The sequence below is a fragment of the Rana temporaria genome, chromosome 10, assembly GCF_905171775.1.
Source record: "Rana temporaria chromosome 10, aRanTem1.1, whole genome shotgun sequence".
Classification (NCBI taxonomy): Eukaryota; Metazoa; Chordata; class Amphibia; order Anura; family Ranidae; genus Rana; species Rana temporaria.
The window spans coordinates 82,311,070-82,338,854 of NC_053498.1; the positions used below are offsets into that span (position 1 = coordinate 82,311,070).

The window sequence follows — 27,785 nt, forward strand, 5'->3', positions numbered from 1 at the left end:
TAACAAAGGAGTGGCTCCAGAAGAAGCACATTAAGGTCATGGAGTGGCCTAGCCAGTCTCCAGACCTTAATCCCATAGAAAATTAATGGAGGGAGGTGAAACTTCGAGTTGCCAAGCGACAGACAATAAACCTTGAGGATTTAGAGAAGATCTGTAAAGAAGCTAAGATGTGTGCAAACCTGGTAACCAACTACAAGAAACATCTTACATTGTGCTTGGCAACATGGGTTTCTCCACCAAGTACTAAGTCATGTTTTGTTTGGGGATCAAACACTTATTTTATTTAAGTGAACTGCAACTCAATTTATAACATTTGTATCTTGTGGATTTTTGGTTGATATTCTGTCTCTATCATTTAAAATACACCTATGATAAAAATGATAGACCCTTAATTTCTTTGTAAGTGGGCAAACTTACAAAATCAGCAGGGGATCAAATTATTATTTTCCCCACTGTATACCACCCTGCGTAGTGCTCACTCCACTATCATAGGCACAGGAGACTGGGGTACCCATCACTGTGCAGAGGCACAGTAATTATGTAGCACCAAGGGTATAGTAACATTGAATGTCACATTCAAACACTTCAAAAATATAGTGTCATTAGCCCCAGGCTGAACCAGAAGGGTGTCAACCCTACAGATGGCATCCACTTCCTGTACTGTAGGGATCTCCTTCATATTCCCATCACACACATTCCTGGATGAGCTCTCAAATTTGGGTGCTGCAGCAACTACCAGCTGGATACTGGTTCAAGTCACAACAAAGATATTTGCCAGCACACCATGGAACAACATAAATAGTGTCCAAACGGACACTACGTTTCGGTAGTGCAACATTTCGGAGTCACGCAGGACCCCTTTGTCAGGCATGTGATGACATCACATGCCTGACGAAGGGGTCCTACTTGATTCTGAAACATTGCACCCTCCTTGTGTTGCGATCATGCAATAAACTATCTATTTGGATGCTACTTATGTTGTCCCACAGTGTGCTGGCAAATATCTTCGTTGCTCCTCCAAAGGGAGGGACACTCCACAATCTGAGAGTCACTGGTATACCATAACACTGTTGCACTGCTTAAAGATAAATCCCAGGTATGGAAAATTTCACATTGGTCTAGCTTGGAACAATGCAAACATGCATGTTTAAAACTTGTGGAATGTACATGGAAGCTGAAAATAACTGTAGTTAGCACTGCTACTACAGTGATTGCTGCTAGCTTCCAGGTCCCATGCCAAATGGCTGCACTGCTGCTCACTGAACACAGGAGGTCACCAGCTTGGCATGGGCCCATTCTAAAGAACACTTTACATATTCTTAATCAATACAAAGAGTTCTCTGACTGTACAAGGTGGGGACTGCGATTTCACATCCCACCTCTCTGCACTATTCAATAAAGAAATACTTTGCATTCATTGAAAAAAATGTGGAGTGTTCCCTGAATGGTGCCTTAACCGAGCATGCAGCTTACTTTGTTCACAATGCAGTATGGCAGGCACTCAGCATGGGACCCGGAAGCTAGTAGAGATCACTGTAGGAGTGGTGCCTACTAGAGTAATTTCCAGTTTCCACAGGGATCCCACAGGTATGGTGCATACATACTTAAATTGGTCAAAGCTGAACCAATGTAACTATAGAAAAATTGCCATACCTGGAATTTATCTTTAACTCTATTGAGCTGTACTCAAGAAAATGATGACACCAAATAAACACTGGTACTGTTCTCCCCATTGTTTGGGGTAATACATGTCCAATACATATTTACCTGAACAGGGAGTTGGTTGAATATGTTTGCACCTGAAATGGCTGGTATGTGATTAACTTATGCAAATGACACATTTTTTTGTCTATATCACTACTCACGTCACCCTCATTCTATGACAACATGCAGTACCTAATATCTGGACATACTCTCTTTAGAAGGTGTGTTGCTTCATTTGTTTGCCCCTGTGCTCTCAAAGTGCTATCTTGCCTTTATGGTTATGGCTGCTAACTTTCTCCCCAAGCACTGAAAGACTCATTTCAAATGAGCCCAGTCACTTATAGGTCCTTGATCACTCAGAGATGTAAGAATCTGCTCCTATTGCCAGAACAATGCAATTCTAGGAATTTTTCTGCCAATCAAGACATTGGATGAAAGAACACATACTGCAGGGAGCTTGTTCTGTGCAGATGCAGTTACACAGAAGAGCCACATATATAGTGTGAGCATGTATAGTTGATCCTGTCAGCCACACAAAATCATTACACAACATTGGATACTGACTATTTCTGCTATCGTGCACCTGTTAGGTCAACATCAAGTAAAAAGCTTAAACAGAAATATACTGAGAGAAATATTGAGGTAGCCATTGCTGGCCTTGATCTATAAATTCCTGGGAGAGTGGAAAAATGGCACTGGAACCCTGAATTTTCCTATTACCTTCCAATAGTATGGAGGTAGGCTTAGAATATGGAGTCTGATTGCTGGCAACTTCTACAGTACACACCAAACGATTTCCATGGTTACCTTGGGTTGTGGTAGGGATGAGCAAATCTAGAACCAAAGTGTAACACTGTGATATTAAAGTCAAAATAAAAATGTGTTTCAGTATAAAAATCTAATGAAAGATGGTGTACAGTGTACAGAGCCATTACATTTTGGGAGCTACAGTCTTGTCCCCTTCATCAGTGCTAAATACAAAGTTTCTTCATATTTCTTTTTGTTGTTTTTAGCCCTAATGAAGGGGGCAAAAATACATCCCCAATATAGTGTTGGCATTGGGTATAGTCTTTCATATGACTTTTACATTACAATAAACATGTAGGATATTGATATCATCATGTAGCACCACTTAACTTTTAGATTTACGCTTCCTCTAAAAAATGGCAGGCTGTTTTTGGCTTCAGTACTTTCTGAGACAGAACAGTCAAACCAGGAAAGTCAGAGCCAAGTCAGACCTAATCTGTACACATTTTTTAAGTCAGCAACTCAGAAAGTATTAAAGGCATTGAATCATTATGGCACCCAGCTACCTAGCATTTTCAGCAATGGCAGCCTCCATGCTTCGGCAGTGCACTTTTCCTTTAGGTCCTCTGTCAGCAGTTTACAACACTTGGATATTGACATCTTGCACAGTCCGGGACTGGAATAGCTATTTTAAATACAAAGGTATAATACTTGTATGTGCCCAGCAATTACAGAACATTGTCATCTAAAAGACTTTTCATAAAGTTTTCCTCCCAGTCACTGCTGTCCGCCTGCCTAAATAAAGCTTGGATTGTGTGTTTCCTCTTCGTATGCCTGCGAAGGGTGTTTTTTTCTGTGAAGCGCACATAGCAGATTTCACATTGATAGGGCTTTTCCCCAGTGTGCACCCTTTGGTGTCTTTGTAGTTCACCTGATTCACGGAACCCTTTGCGGCAGATGTTACATAGGAAAGGTCTTGCTCCAGTGTGAATATGCTTGTGCCGTTGCAGGTGAGAAGAGCGTTTAAAGCTTTTTCCACAAACTTTGCATTCAAAAGGTTTGCATTCTGTATGGGTAATACTATGGCGTTCCAGATCGGACACGTACAAGAATGACCTGAAGCAAACAGGGCAGTAATGAAGTCTTCTCGGATCCTCTGATGATAGATCATCTAGGTCATCAACATTTTGTAGTGATGAGATTATATCATCTTTGAAAACGGTGTAAGGAATCCCTTGATCATCTATCAACAGGAACTTGCTTTTCTCTGTACAAGATTCATCTTCACTCCCTTGAGGCTGGCATCTGAGGCCTTTGGATTTGGAAACATATTGTGAAAAACAATTGTTGACCTTGTCACTTTCTTGCTCCTCCTCAATAGTGTCTGATATGTCCATCATGCCTGATAGATCATTATTGAGAGTTTCTAAACCAGAGCTTATCTCAGGAGAGCAAGGATCTTCAATTCTGGCATCTAGAGAGATGGGACTAGACTGTACCCCTTCAGCTACTTTTGATACTGAGTTTGAACAATGTAAAGGTTGTGGAACATCATCGAAAATTTCACAATCATAATCTCTTACTGCCTCAGGGGCATTCTCTACTGCATTCCAAGGAGTTCTGAATAATGAATGTGAAATTGGTACTGTAGCTACTTTTATTAGCTCTGTTCCAGCCGTTATCCATTGAGATGTTACATCTTCAGCTATATCTTTGCAATTAATATTATCAAAGTGATTGTATGGAATGTGAAATCTGTCTTCAAATCTAACATCTGAGCTGGCAGAAGGCAATTGTTGCAGAAAGCAACGAGCGTGAGCTTCATTACTAACACATGCTTGCAGATTACTACCATACTGATATGTCGGTAGAGGTACTGGCTTTACATGTGAGCCATAGGGTGCTCTACTGACAGGCTGAAGGGCATGAGTCCAGGCCCGGTTCCATGTCATGTGATTGCTCAATGGGTTTGGTAGGTTAGGTCCAATCTTTAGGACCACAGCTGATTAACCCTCCAAGGCTGATGAAATGGCTTGTTATAGTTTGTAGACTCCATAATGAAGTGTTTTTTCATACACAATCCATTAGTCTTTACTTACTGGTCTATAACTGTAAATAAAAAGGAAAACATAATTTAATTTGTATACTGCAAATAACTACAAGTAAACCTGTTACAAAGTGGTGCAATTCTTACTAAGCATAATTAAGCATATGAGCTAACAAAAGGCATAATTAAGCATATGGAAAACAAAATATTTAAGCAAATATTAAATTCAGTAAAACACTATGTAAAAAAGATCAGCTGATCCAGAGACAGGGGTGGATCAGTGGGGGGGGGGGGGGGGGGACAGGGCAATTGCCACCGCCCGAGAATTAGAAATTAGACTCGCCACTCGGCTCCGTGAGGCTGCGTGCGAGTGACAGAGTTGGGTGGGTGGGTGACAGCGTGGGCTGCCGGGTGCCTCGGTGTGTGGGCGGGCGGCGAGTTAGAGTCAGAGAGTGGGTGGTCAGCTGGTCGGCTCTGTGGGTGAGCAGGCGGTTGGCCAATCAACAAGCCGACAGCCGGGGAGCAGAGAGATGACATCATCTCTCACCGCCCCACGTCCCCCCTGCAGTAACTTCTGCCCTCACTGTGCAGGCAGCAGAGAGATTACATCATCTCTCTGCTGCCTGACTCTGACAAGCAAAACACCACCTTAGAACGTGACAATACGCAAGGTGCGGCAAGTGACAATATGCCTCTGGTGGCAGGCAAGTAACATTTCGCAGCTTGTGGCAAGTAACAATCCACAACATGTGGCAGGTGATGTGGCAAGTGACAATCTGCATCTTGTGGTAGGTGACGTGACAAGTGACAATCTGCATCTGGTGGCAGGCAAGTGACATTCCGCAACTTGTGGCAAGTGACAATCTGCAACATGTGGCAGGTAATGTGACAATCTGCAACGTGTGGCAGGTGACGTGGCAAGTGACAATCCGCAATGTGTGGCAAGTGACAATCCTCAACGTGTGGCAGGCGACATTGGCAAGTGACAAGCTGCATCTGGTGGCGGGTGGTGTGGCAAGTGACACACTCGGGGCTCCCACTGATTCTGCATTATGGTGAGTTGAACCATTTCATTTTATATTACAATGTAATAATATAAATACTGCACTTCAATCATACTGATACCATAACAACCATGGTGCTGTGATCATTGAAGCGCCAACACCAGTCATTTCCCTAAATTGCCCCACCAAAAAATATTTTCTGGTAGTGCCCCTCCTGAGACTAGACTCTGGATCTGCCCCTGTCCAGAGCTACAGGCAATTTTTTATATGCATATCTTCTCTGGTAAAAATTGTCTTTGGACACACTCACTTTCACCTCCCAAGCCTCATTGGTAGTCAATGAGGCTGCCCATCACTTCAAAGGGCATTCAAAGGGTTAGGAGGCGGAAAAGACAGCACCAATCATAACAGGATAGGTCAAGCTTTGCATTTAACTTTAGCTGCCTATATGTCTTAATCTGCTTATTGTTCTGACATGCAGATTTTACTGAATGTTGTTTCTGATTACACATTAACATGCTTGGTTGGACATGCCCAGTTTTATAACAGGTTTAGGTTAAAGCCGACCTGTAGCCATCTTCAACACATCTAGAAAAAAGCAACAAGGAGCTTTTTAATGTTTGTCTTGTGTTGTTTACCTTTTGTTGGCTTAAATTTCTGTTCAGGAATTATCTTCTTCCAAGTTGTGTGGTTACAGAGCGGTAATTAAGGCGCTGGATGGGATAGAGTTTCAGGAGAACATGCTCCATTCACTCAGTAACACCAAATACACGATCTGTAAATGTAATAATGTTGTTATGGGTAAGCAATGGAGACATGTTGGTGGCTGCACTGTTATATCCAACTGGGGCTTCAACCGACAAAGTCATAGATATTTTTTCAATTGCCTGACTATCTGAATTCTAATTTGTCCACTCAACAGAGAATTCAATAATTCATGATTCATGATTGCCCAGATTCCTGATAACTTCATGAATCAAAAGGCAGGTAAATAAAAAGTTAAATATATTTTATTTCCAGGTTTTAAAAGCAATAGTTTTGTTTAAAAAAATGTAGTTGGGAAAACATGAAATATTGCATAATAATAAAAATACAGTAAATACTAAACCTTACCCAAACAATGTGAATTTTTTTTATTATAAACAGATGCATAATTTAATATGGCAATGTGTAACTAAATGTGTCAAACTTCAAACAGCACTACAAGTGTCCCTTATTTATATTATATTAATAAATCAATTGTGCAACAAATCATTTAGGGATATACATAGATCCATATGTAACAGTAATGTAATAAAAAGGTAAAAAAACAAACAAAAAAAACGACAAGACAAAGAAGCCATCTTATGTAAATAGTCAATTATAGTGCCATTAACAAATCAGATGACTCCCACAGTATCTTCTAAAACCCCCATCAGTAATCTCACTAAGACCCCTTTCACACTGGGGTGGGAGGTGCGCTGGTGGTATTAGCGCCGCTATTTTTAGCAGCGCTATACAGTCGGAATTGCGGCGGTATTCAGCCGCTAGTGGTTTTTTACCACACGCTAAGCGGGCGAAAGGAAAGGGTTTGAATACCGCCCACTATGCGCCTCTGCAGAGGCGCATTGACGACGGTATAGCTGCGGTTTCCCATTGCTTTTAATGGGAAGGAACGGTGGAGGAGCGGTACACACACCGCTCCAAAGATGCTGCTAGCAGGACTTTTGGAGCGTCCTGCTAGCGCACCGCTCCAGTGTAAAGGCCTCTGGCTTTCACACTGGAGATACAGCAGCCGCTATTTATGGTCGGTTTGTAGACGCTATTTTTAGTGAAAAAGCACCTGCAAACCGCCTCAGTGTTAAAGGGGCCAAACTGGAAGTGAGAACATATTGACGTTTCATCCGTTCGACGTGTTTTATCCCATAATTCAAGAGCTACTGGTTTTACAACCATTTTTTTAGGTTATATGAAACTGTTATTTTTGTGTTTACGATGATCTAACTCAAGGGATGGATTCAGATCTGTGAAGGCTTAAGCAGTAGGCTTTGCCTGGCTTGCTCATTTGTAGGTTCACAACAGCATATGTGAACTTAACCTTTGTCCAATGAGATTCTTTATAGGCAAAACTATACTAGGCAAACTTTTTTCCTTTTTTGGATAGAGTAAGGGATTGTATTTAAACTTACTGTCAGATATTTTTTTTCACCATCTGTGTGTCCCATTGCAGAGATTTCCATTCACTTCTTGTCCAAAAGCCAAAACAGGAAGTGAAAGGAATCCCTGCAAATTAAGGGAATTCCTTTGGGGACCACCCAAGTCACCAGAACTAGTGTCACCTTCCCTCTATTACTTTTCTGGGACAACTCAAAATTTGTGATTTTCTTTTACTTTCACTTTCAATGATAATCGTTAAACAGGACAAAATAAAGAGGTTGAATATCCTTAAAGATGAAGTACTTCCTTTTTCTTTCTTTTTTTGTATCTATAGGTACTGTAAATATCTTCTAAACATGCATGTTTAGGAAATATTTATTGTATACTGCGTCGAATACGTCATCGGCGGCATGTGCTCTGAAGAGACAGCCGCCATGCCATTTTCTTCAGGGCCTGTGCCGTGACCGGTGGCTAGCGCTGGAGTGACAGCTCCAGCCAATCACAGCGCCGGAGACCACGAACTCAGAAGGAACACTGGGGGGAAGATGTGGGCTGTGTCAGCAGTGTGCGGGCACCTCTGCAAGGCTTTGTTCCAAGGTAAGTATTTTATAATGAGCTAGTATGCTCATTATGTCTTTGTCTTGCAGGTTTTTTGTTTTGTTTTTTTCATGGGGGTTTACAACCTCAGGGGACAGAAAGCTATAAAAACTGACAGAGGATCTAATCCCTCTCCACTATCCGAAACGAAAAAAAAAGTTTTGACTTTAGTTATACTTTAATGTGAGTCTGGTGGTGGATACAATCACTTTGGAAAACCTTTATTCACAGTGAGGTCTATTGGATTAAAGATCGGTTACAATGTGGAATTCTGTTCACAAAGAGATACATCATAAATGGGACTATAATTGACTATTCATATAAGAGTGCGTATTTTTATTACATTTGTATTATTGTTACATATGTGTTTATAGCCTTAATTGATTTGTTACACATTTCACATATCGATAAGTATGTTTAGAGACACTTGCAGCACTTTTTGAATTTTGACACATTATGTTGCATATCAAAATTTTGTATTGTTCTATTGAGCCAGAGGTTTAAAGTGGTTCTAACGCTAAAACATTTTTACCTTAAAGTGGAGTTTAACTCATAGTTTTTATTAATATAAATCAGTTTCTTTCTGCTCACTTAACAACATTTGGGCAATTTTTTTTCCTTACTGTATTTGTCTTATTTCTAGAGTGTCCCTTCTAATCCGCAATTTCCGGGCCGCAGGATTTCTTGCTATAACAACGGGGCGGGCATTTCCTCTGTGGCCGCACGTTGTGATGGCAACCAGACACACGGTCTGCGATATGCCCTGTCTAGATTGTGCATGTGTGAGATCAGGAGGTGCATGCTGGGTAGCCAGCAGCACCATATCATGGAACAGAGTCCTAGTGGACTTCACATGCCCACAGTCAAGATGGAAGCGCTCAGGAAGACGAAAATTAAGGGAAGTACATTCTGAAAAAGATGTACTCGAATTGGGATTGCATTATAGAGAAGATTTACTGTATATTATTTTTAGAAGCAGAGGGGATGCCAAAAAAAAAATTGTGTGCAGAACTCTGCTTCTCTTTAGCTAGCCCACAATTTTCTGAGAATCCTTTGTCGTGTCTTAAATGTTTAATTGTAAATAAAAATATTGTATGCATATAGATACATAACAGATATATAAAATAGTTTAAAACCGTAAAAAATAAATTAAAATTAAATGTCCTAAAACCATTTTAGTTTCCATTTAATGCAAAGCAGTAGGATATTCTTAGTGTAAACTCCAAATGCTATGTACACTAGTGTGTATGTTTCATGTTCTTCAGTGCATAGGCTCTATACTATATGCCTATATTAACTTATTTTTAAATGGGGCCATAGAAAAACTGATTAATTCTGCAAGGTTTAATGTTTAGCATAAATTTAATCATGTCTGTGAGTTATTTTCTTTTTAAACAACATTGTGCCAGATAATTGTATTGTAGTCTTTTTCCCTTTGTTGTTCTAAAAAAAATATGGGTTTATACAGTTAGGTCCATATATATTTGGACACAGGCACAATTTTCATACTTTTGGCTCTGTATGCCATCAGAATAAAATTGAAACGAAACCATCCAAATACTTTGAAGTGCAGAATTTCAGCTTTATTTCAAGGGGTTGAACATAAATATCAAGTACAAATTATAGGAACTGCAAACATTTTTATACACAGGCCACCCCTTTTTTCAGGGGCTAAAATGTAATTGGACAAATGAATATCATCATAAATTTTTTTTTAATTTTTAATATTCTGTTGAGAATCCTTTACTGGCAATGACTGCCTGAAGTCTGGAACCCATGGACATTACCAAACACTGGGTTTCCTTCTTTCTGATGCTTTGCCAGGCTCTAACTGCAGCTGTCTTCAGTTGTTCTGTGTTTGTGGGTCTGCCGTTAGTTTTACCTTTTGCAGGGTGTTTAGGATCATTATCCATCTGTACTGTGACACTGTTAGGTTATAAAAAAATATCCCAAGCTTTGAACATCTCACAGAGCACTGTTCAATCCATCATCCGAAAATGGAAAGAGAATGGCACGACTGCAAACCTACCAAGACATGGCCGTCCACCTAAACTGACAATTCAGGCATTATTCAGAGAAGCAGCCAAGAGGCTGCAGAGATCCATAGCTCAGGAGGGAGAATATGTTCACAGGACAACTATTAGTCATGCACTCCACAAATCTGGCCTTTATGGAAGAGTGGCAAGAAAGCCATTGTTTAAAGAAAGATATAAGAAGTCCTGTTTGTAGTTTGTGAGAAGCCATGTGGGGGACACAGCAAACATGTGGAAGAAGGTGCTCTGGTCAGATGAGGCCAAAATTGAACTTTGTGGCTTAAAAGCAAAAGGCTATATGTGGCTGAAAACTAACACTGCACATCACCCTGAACACACCATCCCCACTGTGAAACATGGTGGTGGCAACATCATGTTGCCGCAATGCTTTTCTTCAGCAGGGACAGGAAAGCTGCTCAGAGGTGATAAGAAGAACCTAGTTGAGTGCAAAAAACTTGAGACTGGGGCGGAGGTTCAGATTCCAGCAGGACAACGACCCTAAACATACAGCCAGAACTACAATGGAATGGTTTAGATCAAAGCATATTCATGTGTTAGAATGACCCAGTCAAAGGCCAGACCTAAATCCTATTGAGAATCTGTGGCAAGACTTGAAAATTGCTGTTCACTGACGGCTCTCCATCCAATTTGACTGAGCTTGAGCAAATTTGAAAAGAAGAATGGGCAAAAATGTCACTCTCTAGTTGTGAAAAGCTGGTAGAGACATCCCCAAAAAGACTGGCAGCTGTAATTGCAGCAAAATGTGTATTCAGCCCCCTGGGTCAGTAGTACTGACTCAGGGGAGCTGAATAGAAACGCACACCACACTTTTTAGATATTTATTTGTAAAAAAAAATGCAAACCATTTATCATTTTCCTTCCACTTCACTTTGTGTTGGTCTATCACATAAAATCCCCCAAAAATACATTTATGTTTTTGGCTGTAACATGACATAATGTGGAAAATTTCAAGGGGTATGAATACTTTTTCAAGGCGCTGTATCTCTAAACACTGCAGAATTCATCCGGCTGCTTCTGTGTTCACATCGTCAATAAACACCATTGACCCAGTGCCACTGGAAGCCATGCATGCCCATGCCATCATACTGCCTCCACCATGTTTTACAGATTACGTTGTGTGCTTTGGATTATGAGCTGTACCCAGCCTTCCCCACACTTTTTTTTCCCGTCATTCTGGTACAGAATAATCTTGGTTTCATCCGTTCAAAGAATGCTTTTCCAGAACGGGTCTGGCTTTTTTAGATGTTTTTTGGCAAAGTCTATTCTGGTTTTTTCTATTCTTCAGGCTTATGAATGGTTTGCCCCTGGTGGTGAACCCTCTATTTTTGCTCTAGTGAAGTCTTCTCTTAATTGTAGACTTTGACAATAATACGCCCACCTCCTGGAGTGTGTCCTTCACTTGTGTGGGTGTTGTGAATGGGTTTTTCTTTACAATAGAGAGGATCCTGCGATCGTCCACCATTTTTGTCTTCCATGGACATCCAGGTCTTTTTAAGTTGCAGAGCTCACCAGTGCGTTCTTTCCTCAGAATGTACCAAACTGTTGATTCGTCCACTCCTAATGTTGCTGCTATCTCTCTGATGGATGTTTTGTTTTTGAAGCCTTACAATGGCCTGTTTCACTTGCATGGACAGCTCCTTTGAACGCATGATATAGGTTCACAGCAATAGATTCCAAATGCAAATACCACACTTAATTGATGAAGAAATAATGAAGGAGTAGCCCACACCTGGCAATGAAACAGTTTTAAATTCAATTGTCCAATTACTTTTGGCCCCTTGAAAAAAAGGGGGCTGGCTAATCTTAAGAGCTGAAATTCCTAAACCCTTCCTTCGATTTAGATTTACATACCCTCAATCTAAACCTGAGAGTGTGCACTTTCAGGCCATATCCATTATATAACTATAGCTTAATTATGTCTTGGTGAATGCCTGCAGAAAACTAAAATTGTGCCTGTGTCCAAATATATATGGACCTAACTGTAAGTAACACATTCATTGTCATTCTTGCTGCATTCTTTGCTGGATTGTCAAGCTGTGAGGTTGATTCTGTCAATAATACAGTGTACTGTTTGACAGCGGACATTATTAGGTCTGTTGCAGATCTCATATAATCAGGGACCTCCATCCCAGTCCCAGTATATCTCTTCTGGTTGATCCACCGGCTTCTCGATCTTTGGAATAATTTCTCCCTAACGGGATGAACACCTGTTCCTTATAAATGTCCGTCTCAAACTTGCATTAATTGTATATTCTGATACCCATTTCTTGCTTGACTGGCAACCTCATTGATTGAACCCAGCGTGCTGTTTACATTTTCAATTCTTTTAAAAAATCTTATCCAATGAAATATTCATCATCCTTCTACATTTATAATACATGAACTAATTGTCCTTCTCTACACACCCCTGAAGAAGGTTACCCCGAAATGTGTAGGGTGCAAAGAAGGTTTTTCCATGTATTTACTTATATGGTGACAATCATTGGAACTGTATATTTTAATTCAATATTGAATTTTTTTGATAAATATGTATAATTGTGAATAAAAACCATTTTTTTTACTCTCAATATCCTGTATATTTGGAATACTATCAGTGCCTTAAAAGTCCACCCAGGGGAACCCCTTTTTTCTTTTCTAATTGTTTATAGACATAGATCCTCTTATATACTGTTAAAATGTAGACTTTCCAAAAAACATTGGATCATTGTCAAACTTAGCCAATATCCGTGAGGAAAGGTCAACAAGGTCAGTAATTAAAGAGGAAGTAAACTTCCTCTGTAGACATTTACCTATAGGTATGCCTATAATAAGGCTTACCTACAGTTGTATTCAAAATTATTCAACCCCCACTGAAATTGATTGTTTTGCCCAGTTTGACATTGATTTTGATCATCCTGTCATCCTGCTTACAATTAAATCAAAGAGGCACGTGTAGGTCAGACAAATATAACATAACATTTATAATGAAATAACCACAAATGTCTTTTCTGTGCTCACATCATTATCAGTTTTATTCAATCCCCAGTTGACATTCAAACTTAGTACAACATCCTTTTCCAGTTATAACAGCTTTTAAACTTGAAGCATAGCTTGACACAAGTGTCTTGCAGCGATCTACGGGTATCTTCGCCCATTCGTCATGGGCAAAAGCCTCCAGTTCAGTCACATTCTTAGGCTTGCGCACTGCAACTGCTTTCTTTAAGTCCCACCAGAGGTTCTTAATCAGATTTAAGTCTGGTGACTGCGATGGCCACTCCAAAATGTTCCAGCCTTTAATCTGCAACCATGCTCTAGTGGACTTGGAGGTATGCTTGGGATCATTGTCCTGTTGAAAGGTCCAACGTCTCCCAAGCCTCAGGTTTGTGACGGACTGCATCACATTGTTATCCACTATCTCCTGGTACTGAAGAGAATTCATGGTACCTTGCACATGCTGAAGCTTCCCTGTACCTGCAGAAGCAAAACAGCCCCAAAGCATGATTGACCCCCCGCCATGCTTCACAGTAGGCCAGGTGTTCTTTTCATCATAGGCCTTGTTCTTCCTCCTCCAAACATAGCGTTGATCCATGGGCCCAAACACTTCTAATTTTGTTTCATCAGTCCACAGAACACAATCCCAAAACTTCTGTGGTTTGTCCACATGATTTTTGCATACTGCAGTCGACTCTTCTTATTCTTTGGAGACAGCAAGGGGGTGCGCCTGGGAGTTCTGGCATGGAGGCCTTCATTACGCAGTGTGCGCCGTATTGTCTGAGCAGAAACTTCAGTACCCACATCTGACAAATCTTTTCTCAGTTCCTCAGCAGTCACAAGGGGACTTTTCTCCACTCTACGCTTCAGGTAGCGCACAGCAGTTGAAGTCAGCATCTTCTTTCTGCCACGACCAGGTAGCGTTTCAACAGTGCCCTTTGCCTTGAATTTGCGAATGATTCTTTCTATGGTGTCTCTTGGTATGTTTAACATATTTGCAATCTTCTTATAGCCATTGCCCTTACTGTGAAGAGTAATCACCTCTTCTCTTGTCTTCCCGGACCATTCTCTTGACTTCACCATGTTTGTAACCACACCAGTAAACGTCTAGAAGGAGCTGAGTATCACAGTCATTTTAAAGCTGCCTGATTGGTGCTTATTATGCTTTATTGCTACTCCCTGACATCCACAGGTGTTTTCAATACCTGATTGAAAACACTTCAATGAACCTCTGTTCTTCAGAGTGGTAGTCTTTAAGGGGTTGAATAATTGTGTAAATGAAGAATTCACAAAATAAACATTTACTACTGTATTACAAAACCAACTGATGTCATTTTAGTTGCATATGGTTCTTTAAGAAGTCCTTGTAGGATTTCATTCTGAATACAATTACAAATGTACACTAAATTCCCTAAAACCCTTTACAGCATTGGGGGGGGTTGAATAATTTTGAACACAACTGTATAAGTAGTGTAAATATCTCCTAAACGTGTACTGTTTAGGAGATATTTACATTACATGCAGCCAGTGACATCACTGGCGTATGCGCTCTGAAGGAACAGCCACGGGTGCAGGAGGAGTGACTTTGTCGCGGCCCTGGTCACTCACAGCACTGGAGCCTGTGAACCCGGAAGCCGTGTCATCGGTGTGTGGGCACCGCTGGAAGGCTTTGTTCTAAAATAAGTATTTCATAATGAGCTAGTATGTGATGCATACTAGTTCATTATGCCTTTGCCTTACAGGTTTTTTTTTTTCACTTTTTTTTTAAAGAGTTTACAACCGCTTTAAAGCCTACATATTTCTTACCATACAGTTTTTCTTCAAAACTCAGTAGGATAGTGACATGTTCCCGAAGGATCTTTAAAAATAGACTAGGGTTGTCCCGATACCGATACTAGTATCGGTATCGGGACCGATACCAAGCATTTGCCCGAGTACTTGTACTCGGGCAAATGCTCCCGATGCTTCACCCGATACTTGTACTGTCAGTGGTGATCAGTGCGTGGGGAAGTTACAAGTTCCTCTTCTCTCTCTCCCCCCCCCCGCACGCGGCTTTCAGCTGCTTTCAAATCAGTGGTGATCGGTGCTTGTAACTCCCCTACACACGATCACCGCTGACTGTCCCGTGTCCTCCTCCAGCCCCCCTCCGTTTTGCTGCAGTCTCCCTCCCTTTGTGTCCCCGCCATGTTTCTTTCTCCCTCCATGTCCCCCGTGTTTCTCTCTTCCGGCGTGTACCCCGCCGTGTATTCCTCTGTGTATCCCGCTGTGTATTCCTCCGTGTATCCCGCCATGTATTCCTCCATGTATGCCACCGTGTATTCCTCCTTGTTTCCCGCCGTGTATTCCTCCTTGTTTCCCGCCGTGTATTCCTCCCCTTCCGTGCTCCTCCTCCACCCCCTGGAACTGTCAGGATGGAGAGCGGAGGTAGGAGCTGGTAAATCCGTCTCCTTACTGCTCCGAATGGACAGAGTCAGTGATCACTGACTCTGTCTATTCACATAACTGAAACATTGAAAACTGTGATTACAATGTTTAAATTTATGAATGAAGAGAATACGTTGTATTCTCTGCATTCATTTTCAGCGCAGCTGAGGCTGCTGAGAAAGGGACTGGGGAATCTGTGTCCCTAGTCCCTTTCTCTGTCTCAAAGGGGAGATGTCAGAGGTCTGTTAAGAACCCTGATATGTCACCAAAGCCCCCCAACATGGCTGAAAAAAAAAAGAAAAAAAAATATTATTGTAGAAAATATTAAAAAAATAAAAGAAAAAACACACTGACACGGTCAGCATTTTCTTGGTTTCCTCTCTCCCTGTGATCAGACTGTAACAAGCCATAAGGGGAGAGGCTGCAGTAGGGACTTATCTGTGTCAGTTATTTGTAAATCACAGGCAAGAACCATGCAGCCACTGGGATTTAATCTATGTGCCACCTTCCCTATAGTAGATACTGATCCTGGATGATGCCTCAACAAAGATGGTTCCATCCTTCTGGGGAGAAAAGCAAATAAAAGCATTGTAATACATTTCTGGTAGGGATAATACATTTTAAGAACGTTATTACTTTGTATGCAAATACCTTAAAATAAACTGTCAAGTAGGGTCATAGAAATATAATTGCAAGCTTAATATACATGCAGGGTATTTTACACATTTTATATACCGTATTTATCGGCGTATAACACGCACCCTAACTTTAAGAGGGAAGTTTCAGGAAAAAAACTTTCCACACCCCCTGCGTATAACACGCAGGCACAGTTTACACTCTATTTTCTGGGTAAAAAAGTGAGTGTTATACGCCAATAAATACAGTAAATACAAATTAGCAGATGAATACAGTAAAAAGGTCATGTACCTAAAAAGGTGAGCCCTGGAAGTATTGCCCCGGTCACACAGTGGTTCTTGGCCGCTCTCACATCTTGCATATAATAACATCAGCTGGCTGCATTCTGTTGCAAGCTACACATAAAATCTAAAGTTGATGAAAGTGTGCGTTGCCGTTCTATGTGTCGCGCTCCCATGGATCCTCTGTGGCACATTTTCCATTATCTGTATGATCCACCTTAGTTGCTGGAATCCACCGCTGCAGTATTGAGGGGCAGCTACAACCAATATGGAATCTGGAGGATACAATTCAGCAAACAAGATACACCTGTGATGGTGCAAAAAATAAAACTCAATGTTAGGCATAGTGAGTAAAGCAGTACAGAGGAATAACATCAGTTACTTTAGGTTTATTCATGTAAAAAAAAAATGTTATGCATGAACAAAACAGGAAATACCGTAGTTAGAACAGCATGTTATAAGTGTCTGAGAAACAGAATTGGAATAAAAATAACATTTAATACAAGTTTCAGAAAAAGTTATTCACAGAATAATTTTCGATATTTAAAAAATAAATATACAGCGGTACCTTGGATTACGAGCATAATTTGTTCCAGAAGAATGCTTGTAATCCAAAGGACTCGTATATCAAAGCGAGTTTCCCCATAGGAGTCAATGGAAACTCAGATAATTTGTTCCACAGTGACTGCTATTGTATGCAGTACCGCATACGGTGAGACACGCCGGAGACACTCGGAAACCGCTTGGAGATGTTCAGATGCACACTCAAAGACACTCGGGAGCGGAGTGTCACCGGCACCCCCGCACCTCTTGCCGAATGCGGTACTGCACACCCAATTGGCTTGAATCCTGCTAGTCTTGAGAGACAACGCTTGCAAACCGAGTCAGAATTTAAAAAACATAATAGCTCGTATTACGAAACGCTCGTAAACCGTGTTACTCGCAATTCGAGGTATTACTGTATACTGTACATAAATAGAATGAACTAATACAATTTCCCACAAAATATCTCCTTACTTTCCCACATTACTGTATCTCACTAAAAGGTTTATAGTACCATTCAAAAAAAAAAAAAAACAGTCCAATTCATCTAATATGCCATCTTATACAGCGCAGTGGTCTAGAGACCTTGAGATAGATCTGGAGTCAGAGGATTGGGATGCTATTTGGGCAACCACTAGATCCTCCTCTCAAAATATTTTAGCGCTTGAAACAAATTATAAAGTCCTCATGCGCTGGTATTTGGTCCCGGATTGCCAAATTGTTACCTGGTTACTCCCCGTTGTGTTTCCATGCATGTGGTGAGGAGGGTAATAATTTACATATCTGGTGGGTGTGCCCCATTGTGCAGCAATTTTGGACTGACATTTTCCAAATGGCCTCCATTCTGGTTGACGTCACGCTTGATCCTGACCTATCACTTACGTTACTGAATCATAACACCTTAGAGTCTACTAGAGCTCAGGTCCGCCTCATACTGCAACTCATGATGGCAGCTAAACAAACTATAGCATGTGTCTGGAAGTCCCCCTCCCTTGGAACTATTGAAACTAAACATAGTGTACCCCAGGCTATGAAATTGAAGCAACGATTCAGGATAAAATTCCCAAAAACCTAAAAATTTGGCAAACCTGGGTGGATCAGTTTCTTACTCCAGGCTTTGATGAGTCCCTCCTGGAATCCTGAGGCCTTGTACACACGACCGAACATGTCCGCTGAAACTGGTCCGCGGACCAGTTTCCGCGGACATGTCCGACCGTGTGTAGGGCCTAGCGGACATTTTTCCGGCCTAGCGGACAGGTTTCCAGCGGACAAAAGTTTCTTAGCATGCTAAGAAACTTGTCCGCTGGAAACCTGTCCGTCGGACATGTCCACTGGTTAGTACGTCTGCGGCGGTGACAGCAGGGACGTGGAGCTCTGTGTGTAAACACAGAGCTCCACGTCCTGTCAGGGAGAGAGGAGACCGATCTGTGTCCCTTGTACATAGGGACACAGCATCGGTCACCTCCCCCAGTCAGTCCCCTCCCCCACACAGTTAGAACACACCCAGGATACACATTTAACCCCTTCCTCACCCCCTAGTGTTAACCCCTTCACTGCCAGTCACATTTATACAGTAATTAGTGCATTTTTCAAAGCCGGGAACCCCTTCCATAGACTCCCATGTTAAACGGGAGTTTGGGGACCCGGTACCGGCCGGTCGTAGGTCCCCTGAACTCGGAACTTGGCACACATATAGTCCCATTTCTCCTCTGCAAGTGTGTTGTCTGGGGGACCTATGGCTGCGGAGCACCGATTTTTCAAAGCCGGACACCCCTTCCATAGACTCCCATGTTAAACGTCAGTCTAGTCATGAACACAGTGAGGCATGGGCATATTGAGGCATGAGCACAGTGAGGCATGGACACAGTGAGGCATGGCGTCAGTCTAGTCATGGGCACAGTGAGGCATGGGCACAGTGAGGCATGGACACAGTGAGGCATGCAGATGGACACCCTAGGCTTATACTCGAGTCAATATGTTTTCCTATTTTTTGCGGTAAAATTAGGTGCCACGGCTTATATTCGGGTCGGTTTATACTCGAGTATATACGGTAGTTTTTTTTCTATGAGAGATCTGGGGATAATGGTACAAATGAGAATATGAATGTCATAATTTTGGGTTCATCCCATCTGGTAAGTGGGCCTTTCTGAAGGTGGTGGTGGAAGAGACCGTTGTTACATATTGTATGTGGCATTCTAAACTCATGCGGTACTGGGGGTATTTCACCTGGCTAAAGGTGGTAGATCCCTTTCCAATGCCTTTCCTTGCATAGTGAATGGAACACAGTTACACAGAAAGATTGTGGACCTTGCAACATTGTGTTAATTATCTGTAGCACACATTTGAACTTTAGTGCTGGTTGTGTAAGTGGATATAATAATAGTTTGGACTACACTTCCTTCCCACTTACACTTTGTGACAATAAGACATGGAATTATTTAGCGTTTTGGGATTGTTTTGCCCTCCCAAGTGCATTGAAAGTTGCTATATTGTCAATGCAGCATAACTTCCATAGGAATTATCTCTGCTGAGTTTAATTACAGACTTCACCAGGGACATGCAATGTGTAGATAAACACTACTTGCCTCACCTGCCATCTAAACACTGACTGTTTTGCTATATAACTTTTGCATAATTCACTGGAGAATATCTATTCATGTTGCTGCGTCTTGGAATGTGAGCAACTTGATATGTCAACCAATTATCAAACATTTAACACTTCGCCGTGTTTTTAAATCTGACTGTACTGCAATAGCCCATTATATAGGTTTGCTTTATCCCCCCTCAATCTCTAGCAACATACTGTATACTTACATTTTCTTTGCTACCCCCACTGCTCTATTCAACACTGGGAGTTACAGGAAATATCCAGTACCTATGGACATAGAGGTGCATGTGGCTTGATTACACTGTACTGAACAACAAATGACACCACTACAGGCTTATGTGTTAGTTATGTTGAGAATTGGTGTCAAGGGGTGTGATGGTAGTCTTAGTTTCGTACAATGTTGAATATATATTTGGTTGTGTACTGTATAACAAAGGGCAAACAATAACAGTTCTCTTAAGATGTTCCCACTGGGCCTAATCCTCAAAAACCCGGCGCAACGTAACTTTTTCCATTTAAGTTACACCGCCGCAAAATCTCTAACTAAGTGCCCGATCCACAAAGCACTTACCTAGAAATTTTGAGCGGTGTAACTTAAATCGGGCCGGCGCAAGGCGTTCCTCTTCTCCAGGGGGCGATTACCATTTAAATGAGGCGCGCTCCCGCGCCGGCCGTACTGCGCATGCTCGTGACGTCATTTTCCCGACGTGCTTAGCGTGAAATTACGTTACGTCGGGCTTTGTGGATTGCGACGGGACAATAAAGTTGCGTCGGGTAAAAAAAAAGATACGGCGCCAAAAAAAAAAAATTTAATTTAAAAAAAATCGCGTCGCTGGACAGAAGGGTCTGCTTTTACATGGTGTAAACAGTTTATACTTTGTAAAAGCAGCCCTAATTTTGCGTTAGCAAAATAAAACTTACGGAGAAAAAAACGAAGCTGAAAAGCTTTGTGGATTTCCGTAAGTCCTAATTTGCATACCCGAGGCGGCATTTCGACGCGAAATGCCCCCAGCGGCGGATGCGGTACTGCATCCTAAGATCCGACAGTGTAATTCAATTACACATGTCGGATCTTCGTCCTAACTATGGGAAACTGATTCTGTGGATCAGTTCCATAGTTAGGACCAGGGATATGACGGAGTAACAGCAGTTACTCCGTCGTATCTCTTTTGAGGATTTGGCCCACTGTCTTTACTTATTTTACCCAACACATTTTTAAAGTGAGCCTTGGTCTATGGAAAAAAGATAAGTCTTGCTCTGACCCTGTAGAGAAGGCACTTCCAAGTGCCCAAAGGCCTAGTTAGACTTTCCATAGTTAGACTTTGCCGCCGTAACTTAGCAGGCAAGTACTTTGTGAATCATGTACTTGCCTCGCTAACTTACGGCGGCGTAGTGTAAACACGATACGCTACGCCGCTGCAAAGTTAGGACGCCCTTTGTGAATCTACCCCTTAAAGTATATGCTACGTCCTCATTAAGCCACTTGACCTACAGGGAGATTCTCACCATATAGAGTGAGGGAAAATGGATTTGACCCCCTGCTGATGTTGTAGGTTTGCCCACTGACAAAGAAATGATCAGTCTATAATTTTAATGGTAGATTTATTTTAACAATGAGAGACAAAATAACAACATAAAAATCCAGAAAAGCATTTAAAAAAAGTTATAAATTGATTTGTACTTTAATGAGTGAAATAAGTATTTCACCCCTTTGTAAAACATGACTTAGTACCTGATGACAAAACTCTTGTTGGCAATCACAGAGGTAAGATGTTTCTTGTAGTTGGCCATCAGGTTTGCACACATCTCAGGAGGGATTTTGTCCCACTCTTTGCACATCCTCTCCAAGTCAATAAGGTTTTGAGGCTGACATTTGGTAATTTGAACCTTCAGCTCCCTCCACATATTTTCTATGGGATTAAGGTCTGGAGACTGGCTAGGCAACTCTTGAGCCATTTCTTTGTTGCCTTGGCCGTGTGTTTTCTGGTAATTGTCATGCTGGAATACCGATCAATGATCCATTTTTAAGGGGGAAGGAGGTTCTCACCCAAGATTTGATGGTACATGGACCCGTTCATTGTTCCTTCGATGTCGTGAAGTTGTCCTATCCCCTTAGCAGAAAAAAAAAACAAAGCATAATGTTTTCTCCTCCATGTTTGACAGTGGGGATGGTATTCTTGGGGTCATAGGCAGCATTCCTCCTCCTCCAAACACGGCAAGTTGAGTTGATGCCAAAGAGCTCGATTTTGGTCTCATCTGACCACAACACTTTCACCCAGCTCTCCTCTGAATCATTTGGTTTCTTGAGCAGGAGGACCTTGTGGGAGCTGCAGGATTTCAGTCCTTAACAATGTAGTATGTTACCAATTGTTTCTTGGTGACTATATTCCCAACTGCCTTGAGATCATTGACAAGATTCTCCCGTGTAGTTCTGCACTGATTCCTCACCCTTCCCAAGATCATTGAAACCCCATGAGGTAAGATCTTGCATGGAGCACCAGACTGAGGGAGATTTACAGTTATTTTGTGTTTTTTCAATTTGTGAATAATCGCACCAACTGTTGTCACCCTCTCAACAAGCTGCTTGGCAATGGTCTTGTAGCCCATTTCAGCCTTTCGTGTCCCTGGGATCCTTGGACAGCTCTTTGGTCTTGGCCATGGTGGAGAGATTGGAATCTGATTGAATCTGTGGACAGGTGTCTTTTATACAGGCAACAAGCTGAGATTTGGAGCGCTCCCTTTAAGAGAGTGCTCCTAATCTCAGCTTGTTACCTGTATAGAAGACACATGGGAGCCAGAAATATTGCTGATTGATAATGGTTCAAATACTTATTTTACTCATGAAAATGCTAATCAATTTTTAACTTTCTTTAAACGCGTTTTTCTGAATATTTTTGTTGTTATTTTGTCTCTCACTGTTGAAATAAACCTAACATTAATATTATAGACTGATCATTTCTTTGTCAGTGGGCAAACCTACAACATCAGCAGGGGATCAAATGTGTTTTTTCCCTCAGTGGACTTAAAAATGCAATAACCATTGGATCGTGCCACAAAACTAGAGGTCAATTAGGGTGGCTTAATGTAGGTATAGAGGGCCAGATTCTCAAAAGAGTTACGACAGTGTATCTCAGGAAACGCCGTTGTATCTCTGTTTTTGGCCCCGGGTATCTATGCGAGTGATTGCTAGAATCATTTTCGCATAAATACGGCCAAGATCTGACAGGTGTAAGTCACTTACACCGTCGGATCTTAGATGTAATTCGACGCTGGCCGATAGGTGGCGTTTACGTTCAGTTCTCATTTGACTATGCGATTCCCGAACGAATTTGCGCCGCGTAGTCGTTGTTTACGTCGTTTTCGTAAGCGTAAGGTTACCCCTGCTATATGAGGGCTAACCTTACGCCAGTCCGCCGTATGCCATGTTAAGTATGGTGTCGGGTCAGCGTCGTCTTTTTCCGTCGGTTACGCCGTTTTACCAAGTCGTCCGCGAATACGACTTTACGCCAATGACGCTCACGTCGGCGACATTGACGTTTTCCGTTGTGAGCTGGAGCATGAGCACTGGGCTCTTTTTCCGCCCGGCGCATGCGCAGTTCGATCGGCGCGGGGGCGAGCTTAATTTGAATACAAGCCGCCCCCTTTGAATTACGCGGCCATGGGACTTAGTGCTTTGAAGAGAGATAAGAAAACACTGCATATATATGTGCCCACCCATGACTCGGGTTTACATCCACTTCTTAATACAGTGGTAAGAGATTTGCAGTAATTGCCAACTCTGTCTTATCCACTGGACCCACTACAATGTCAGTTGCAGAAGATAAAAACAAGGAGGCAGACACACATTTATTAAAGGGGTTGTAAATGTAAAGGTAGAATTTTTTTTTACCTTAAAGCGGATGTCCGCTGAAAAAAAAATATTAAAAGCCAGCAGCTACAAATACTGCAGCTGCTGACTTTTAATATTAGGACACTTGCCTGTCCTGGAGTCCAGCGCCGTCCGCAGCAGAGGACGAGTGATCGCTCGTCACTCTGCTGCCCCTCCCCCCCCGCCATCCTCAGTGAGGGAACCAGGAAGTGAAGCGCTCTGGCTTCACTGCCCGATTCCCTTCGGCGCATGCTCGAGTCGCGCTACGCCTGCCGATTGGCTCCCGCTGTGTACTGGGAGCCGAGTGTACCCAGAACACAATGGGGAAGGACGTGAGGTGACGTCATGCCCGCAGTCTGCCCGAGACTGTGTGGCCGGAAGTGGGTGCAAATACCTGTCTTTAGACAGGTATCTGCACCCCCCTCCCCCTGAAAAGAGTCAAATGTGACACCGGAGGGGGGGAGGGTTCCGATCAGCGGGAGTTCCACCTTAGGGTGGAGCTCCGCTTTAATGCATTCTCCCTTATACTTACCTGAGCCTGATCTTGATCCAGCGCTGTGCCCGAGAGCAACATCTCTCTCTCCGCTCTCCCCCCTCCTCACAGGGTTGATTGATAGCAGTAAGAGCCATTGGTTTCTGCTGTGGTCAATCAAATCCTGTGATGAGGGAAACAGCGAGGGTCGGGATCATGCCTGCAGGTGTGCCATCATAGGAAGTGGCTTTCTTTGGTGGCACACCGAAAAGAGATGGAGCCAGCAGCAAAAGAAGAGGAGGATCGGGCCGCTCTGTGCAAAACTATCACACAATGCCGGTAAGTATGAAATGTTTGTTATTTATAGAAAAAAAAGTTAGGGTTGGAAGATAAAACTCTGCTGGCTTCCATCATCCAATCATGTAATATATATATATATAGATTGTGCATGATTGGATATTCTTTATAAAGTAAATTTCCACCACACTATTTAGGCCTTATTGTTCACAGGTGTTATTTAGAAAAAAAAATAACAAACATACTTACCTCCACTGTGCAGTTCGTTTTGCACAGAGTGGCCCCGAACCTGGTCTTCTGGGGTCCCTCAGCGGCTGTCTCGGCTACTCCCCGCATCAGCTAACCCCCTTCATGAAAAGCTCTCTCCCGAGGGGGTTAGCGTGCGGGTGAGCTCCCGTGATATAGCCGCTGACTGTATCACTTGGCCCCACCCCCCGACATGCTATGTCATTGGTTTGATTGACAGTAGCGGAAGCCAATGGCCTCGCTGCTATCAATCATCCAATAAATGAGCCGAGAGGAGCCAAAAAGCCCGGCCGAGAAACCTGCTCGTTCATAACGCGAGACTTTCGAGGGCTCAGGTAAGTAAACAGGGGTGCCGGCAAACATCAGATGTTTTTTCACCTTAGTGCATAGAATGCATTGAGGCAAAAAAACATGAACCTTTACAACCCCTTTAAAGCTGCAATGGGTGGGCCAACTCAATATTGAACCCTATGGGCTAAGACCAGGATGCCATTAAAGCGGGGGTTCACCCTAAAAAAAAAAATTCTAACATTACATCCAGCATACGAGCGACATTTACAGTATGCGGGTCTTTTTTTTTTTTCGCCGTACATACCGATATAGTGTGATTTTCTCCCCCCGCTTCCGGGTTCTGATTCCCGCGGGACTGGGCGTTCCCATCCCTGGGTTAGATGATTGACGTGTTGTGAAAAAGTTCCCATGTCGCACAAAGCGCGTCACCAGTTTTCCGTAAATAGCCGAGCTGCGAGTCGGCGCTATACGGCGCCTGCGCCCGCCGTGTAGAGCTGACTGTGCAGGCGCCGTATAGCGCCGACTCGCAGCTCGGCTATTTACGGAAAACTGGTGACGCGCCTTGTGCTACATGGGAACTTTTTCACAACACGTCAACCAAAAAAATAGACCTGCATACTGTAATAGCTAGATTCAGAGAGAGTTATGGCGGCGTATCAGTAGATACGCCGTTGTAACTCTGAATCTACGCCGTCGTAAATTTAAGCGTATTCTGGAAACCAGATACGCTTAAATTAGGCTAAGATACGAGCGGCGTATCTTAGGGTGCACATTTACGCTGGCGGCTAGGTGGCGCTTCCGTTGTTTTCCGTGTCGAATATGCAAATGAGCAAGATACGCAGATTCACGAACGTACGTGCGCCCGTCGCAATTAGTTACGCCGTTTACGTAAGAGATAAAGCTGCTCCCTAGGTGGCGCAGCCCATGCAAGGTATGGACGTCGGAACAAGCCTATCTTTTTACGTCGTTTGCGTAAGTCGTACGCGAATAGGGCTGTGCGTAAGTTACGTTCACGTCGTAGACAGTGTTCGACGTATCTTAGGCATTCTATCCGACGCATGTGCACTGGGATACGTCCACAGACGGCGCATGCGCCGTTCGTTGATAACGTCATTTACGCGGGGTCATGCTTAATTTCCCAAAAACACTCCCACCGCTTCCTCATTTGAATTAGGCGCGCTTACGCCGGCACATTTACGCTACGCCGCCGTAACTTAGGACGCAAGTGCTTTGTGAATACAGCACTTGCCTCTCTAACTTGCGGCGCGTAGCGTAAATACCATACGCTACGCCCGCACAAAGTTACGCTGCCCTACCTGAATCTGGCCATAAATGTCGTTAGTATGCTGGATGTAATGTTAGAATTTTTTTTTTTTGGTGAACCCCCGCTTTAAGGTTCATGTGCATGTAAAGGCAGGTGTCCCAATACTTTTGGTAATATAATGTATATTATATATATCACAGGGCATTTGAGGAGCATTGCTTGACACAATGTAAACGCCTGTACAAACCTGCAGAAATTCTACAGGCGCTAATGTCTGCCTTAAAATTCAGTGCTGTGAACTTTGTAAATGTGTGAAAATTGACCAATGGCGTATCAGAACAGGGCGATTTTCGGGTGTATTTTTTCCGAGCTTTTTTTGGGTGTTTTTGCACGCATATATGACCATTAAGAAGCGTATAACAAGCGTTTTCCATGCGTATTTAAGCTTCAGACGTTTTCGATTTAGCCAATGAAAAGCATTAGGGGGAGGAGACTAGTTTTCTTAAAAAATAAATAAAAAAATGTCTCCAGGCAATCTCTCATCTAAGCGAATGGGTCCAAAAGCGCCCAGTTCAAAAAAGTGGCCAATGTAACTTCTGAGCGCTCATACGTGAACGGCCACCATGGGAATGTTGGGGGTTTTAGACGCTGAGCGTATTTAAGCTACAAAGCGCTCAGGTGTGACCAGCGCTCGCTCCTTTAGTAAATCAGCCCCATGGTGGGTATGGGTGGTAGGAGTGCCCAGTGGTGGTCTTTGTCGCAATGCTGGTGAAGATGACACTTGTTCTATCCAATGTATGTGATGAATGTCAGGCAGACAAGTGTGATGAGGCCACCATGTCTGTGTCATTGCCCTGCAGAGGTAGGTCATCCAACCTTCCATCATACATACCTGCTGTGTGATCAGGACATTCCGATGGTGGGGTGGCAGTGCGGACACCCCCCGGCCGGCTGGCCGATCATTGTGCGGTGGGTGTCCTTCTCCCATAGAACAATGGAGAGAGTGGATCCAGCTCTGGAGCACTAGGACCCGCAGGCGTCTGCAGAGGAGGGGGAGAGGGCAGCGGAGGGCCGGCCGGTCCTAGTGCCGGCGAGCTGCTGTGTCACTGGCCGGGGACACGAGAGGAGCCGCTCTGCAAGTTTTCTCTATACACAGCGCCGACCCAAAGGAGGACTTCTCACCCTCCATGCACCCGCATGTCACTGCCACACATACACCCCGCGTGTACCATTATACGGCTCTGCACACTGCACTATCAACTTTGTCCAGCAGGGGGAGTGCGGGTGTTGTTATTATAGATCGCAGGTTGTGAACTGGGCTGCTGCTGATGTAGCCACAGGTTGGACCACATACACAGTAAAATCAGAAAGCGGGTCTTGAGATCCATCAGCCAATTGGCTGAAAGGACAGCTCATTCTATTGGGTGCCGGGGGGGGGGGTAGTTCTGCTTTAAAGCCATATAACTCAACGGAAAGATTTTGTTTTGTTTGTTTTGGACGGAATAGAGAGGGGTTAGATCAGTGAGAAACTCAGCATTCACTTTCACTCACATTTTTCTCATGTCTAGGGAGTAAGGCCCCTTTCACACGGGGAGG

The 27,785-nt window shown here is 42.9% G+C and overlaps 1 protein-coding gene across 3 annotated transcripts; it reads right to left on the reverse strand.

Annotated features, from left to right (window-relative positions):
- Positions 1–394: 394 nt before the first annotated feature.
- Positions 395–27,413, reverse strand: LOC120915249 (zinc finger and SCAN domain-containing protein 22-like). 3 transcript variants are annotated; one of them, XM_040325605.1, is made up of 3 exons: positions 27,082–27,413; positions 16,611–16,907; positions 395–4,560 (listed from the first exon to the last, which is right to left on the reverse strand). In XM_040325605.1, the coding sequence occupies exon 3, from the start codon at positions 4,401–4,403 to the stop codon at positions 3,180–3,182; it is 1,224 nt and encodes a 407-aa protein (XP_040181539.1). In that variant the 5' UTR covers positions 4,404–4,560; positions 16,611–16,907; positions 27,082–27,413; the 3' UTR covers positions 395–3,179. The 3 variants fall into 3 exon arrangements, 2 of the variants coding, with proteins under 2 accessions (XP_040181539.1, XP_040181541.1); XR_005743857.1 differs by lacking the exon at positions 395–4,560 and adding an exon at positions 15,973–16,246 and having other exon boundaries at positions 27,082–27,412; XM_040325607.1 differs by lacking the exons at positions 16,611–16,907; positions 27,082–27,413 and adding an exon at positions 6,141–6,450.
- Positions 27,414–27,785: the final 372 nt, after the last annotated feature.

Coding starts and splice junctions, on each gene's coding strand:
- LOC120915249 (XM_040325605.1), bottom strand. CDS start 4,403: ATGACATGGAACCGGGCCTGGACTCATGCCCTTCAGCCTGTCAGTAGA.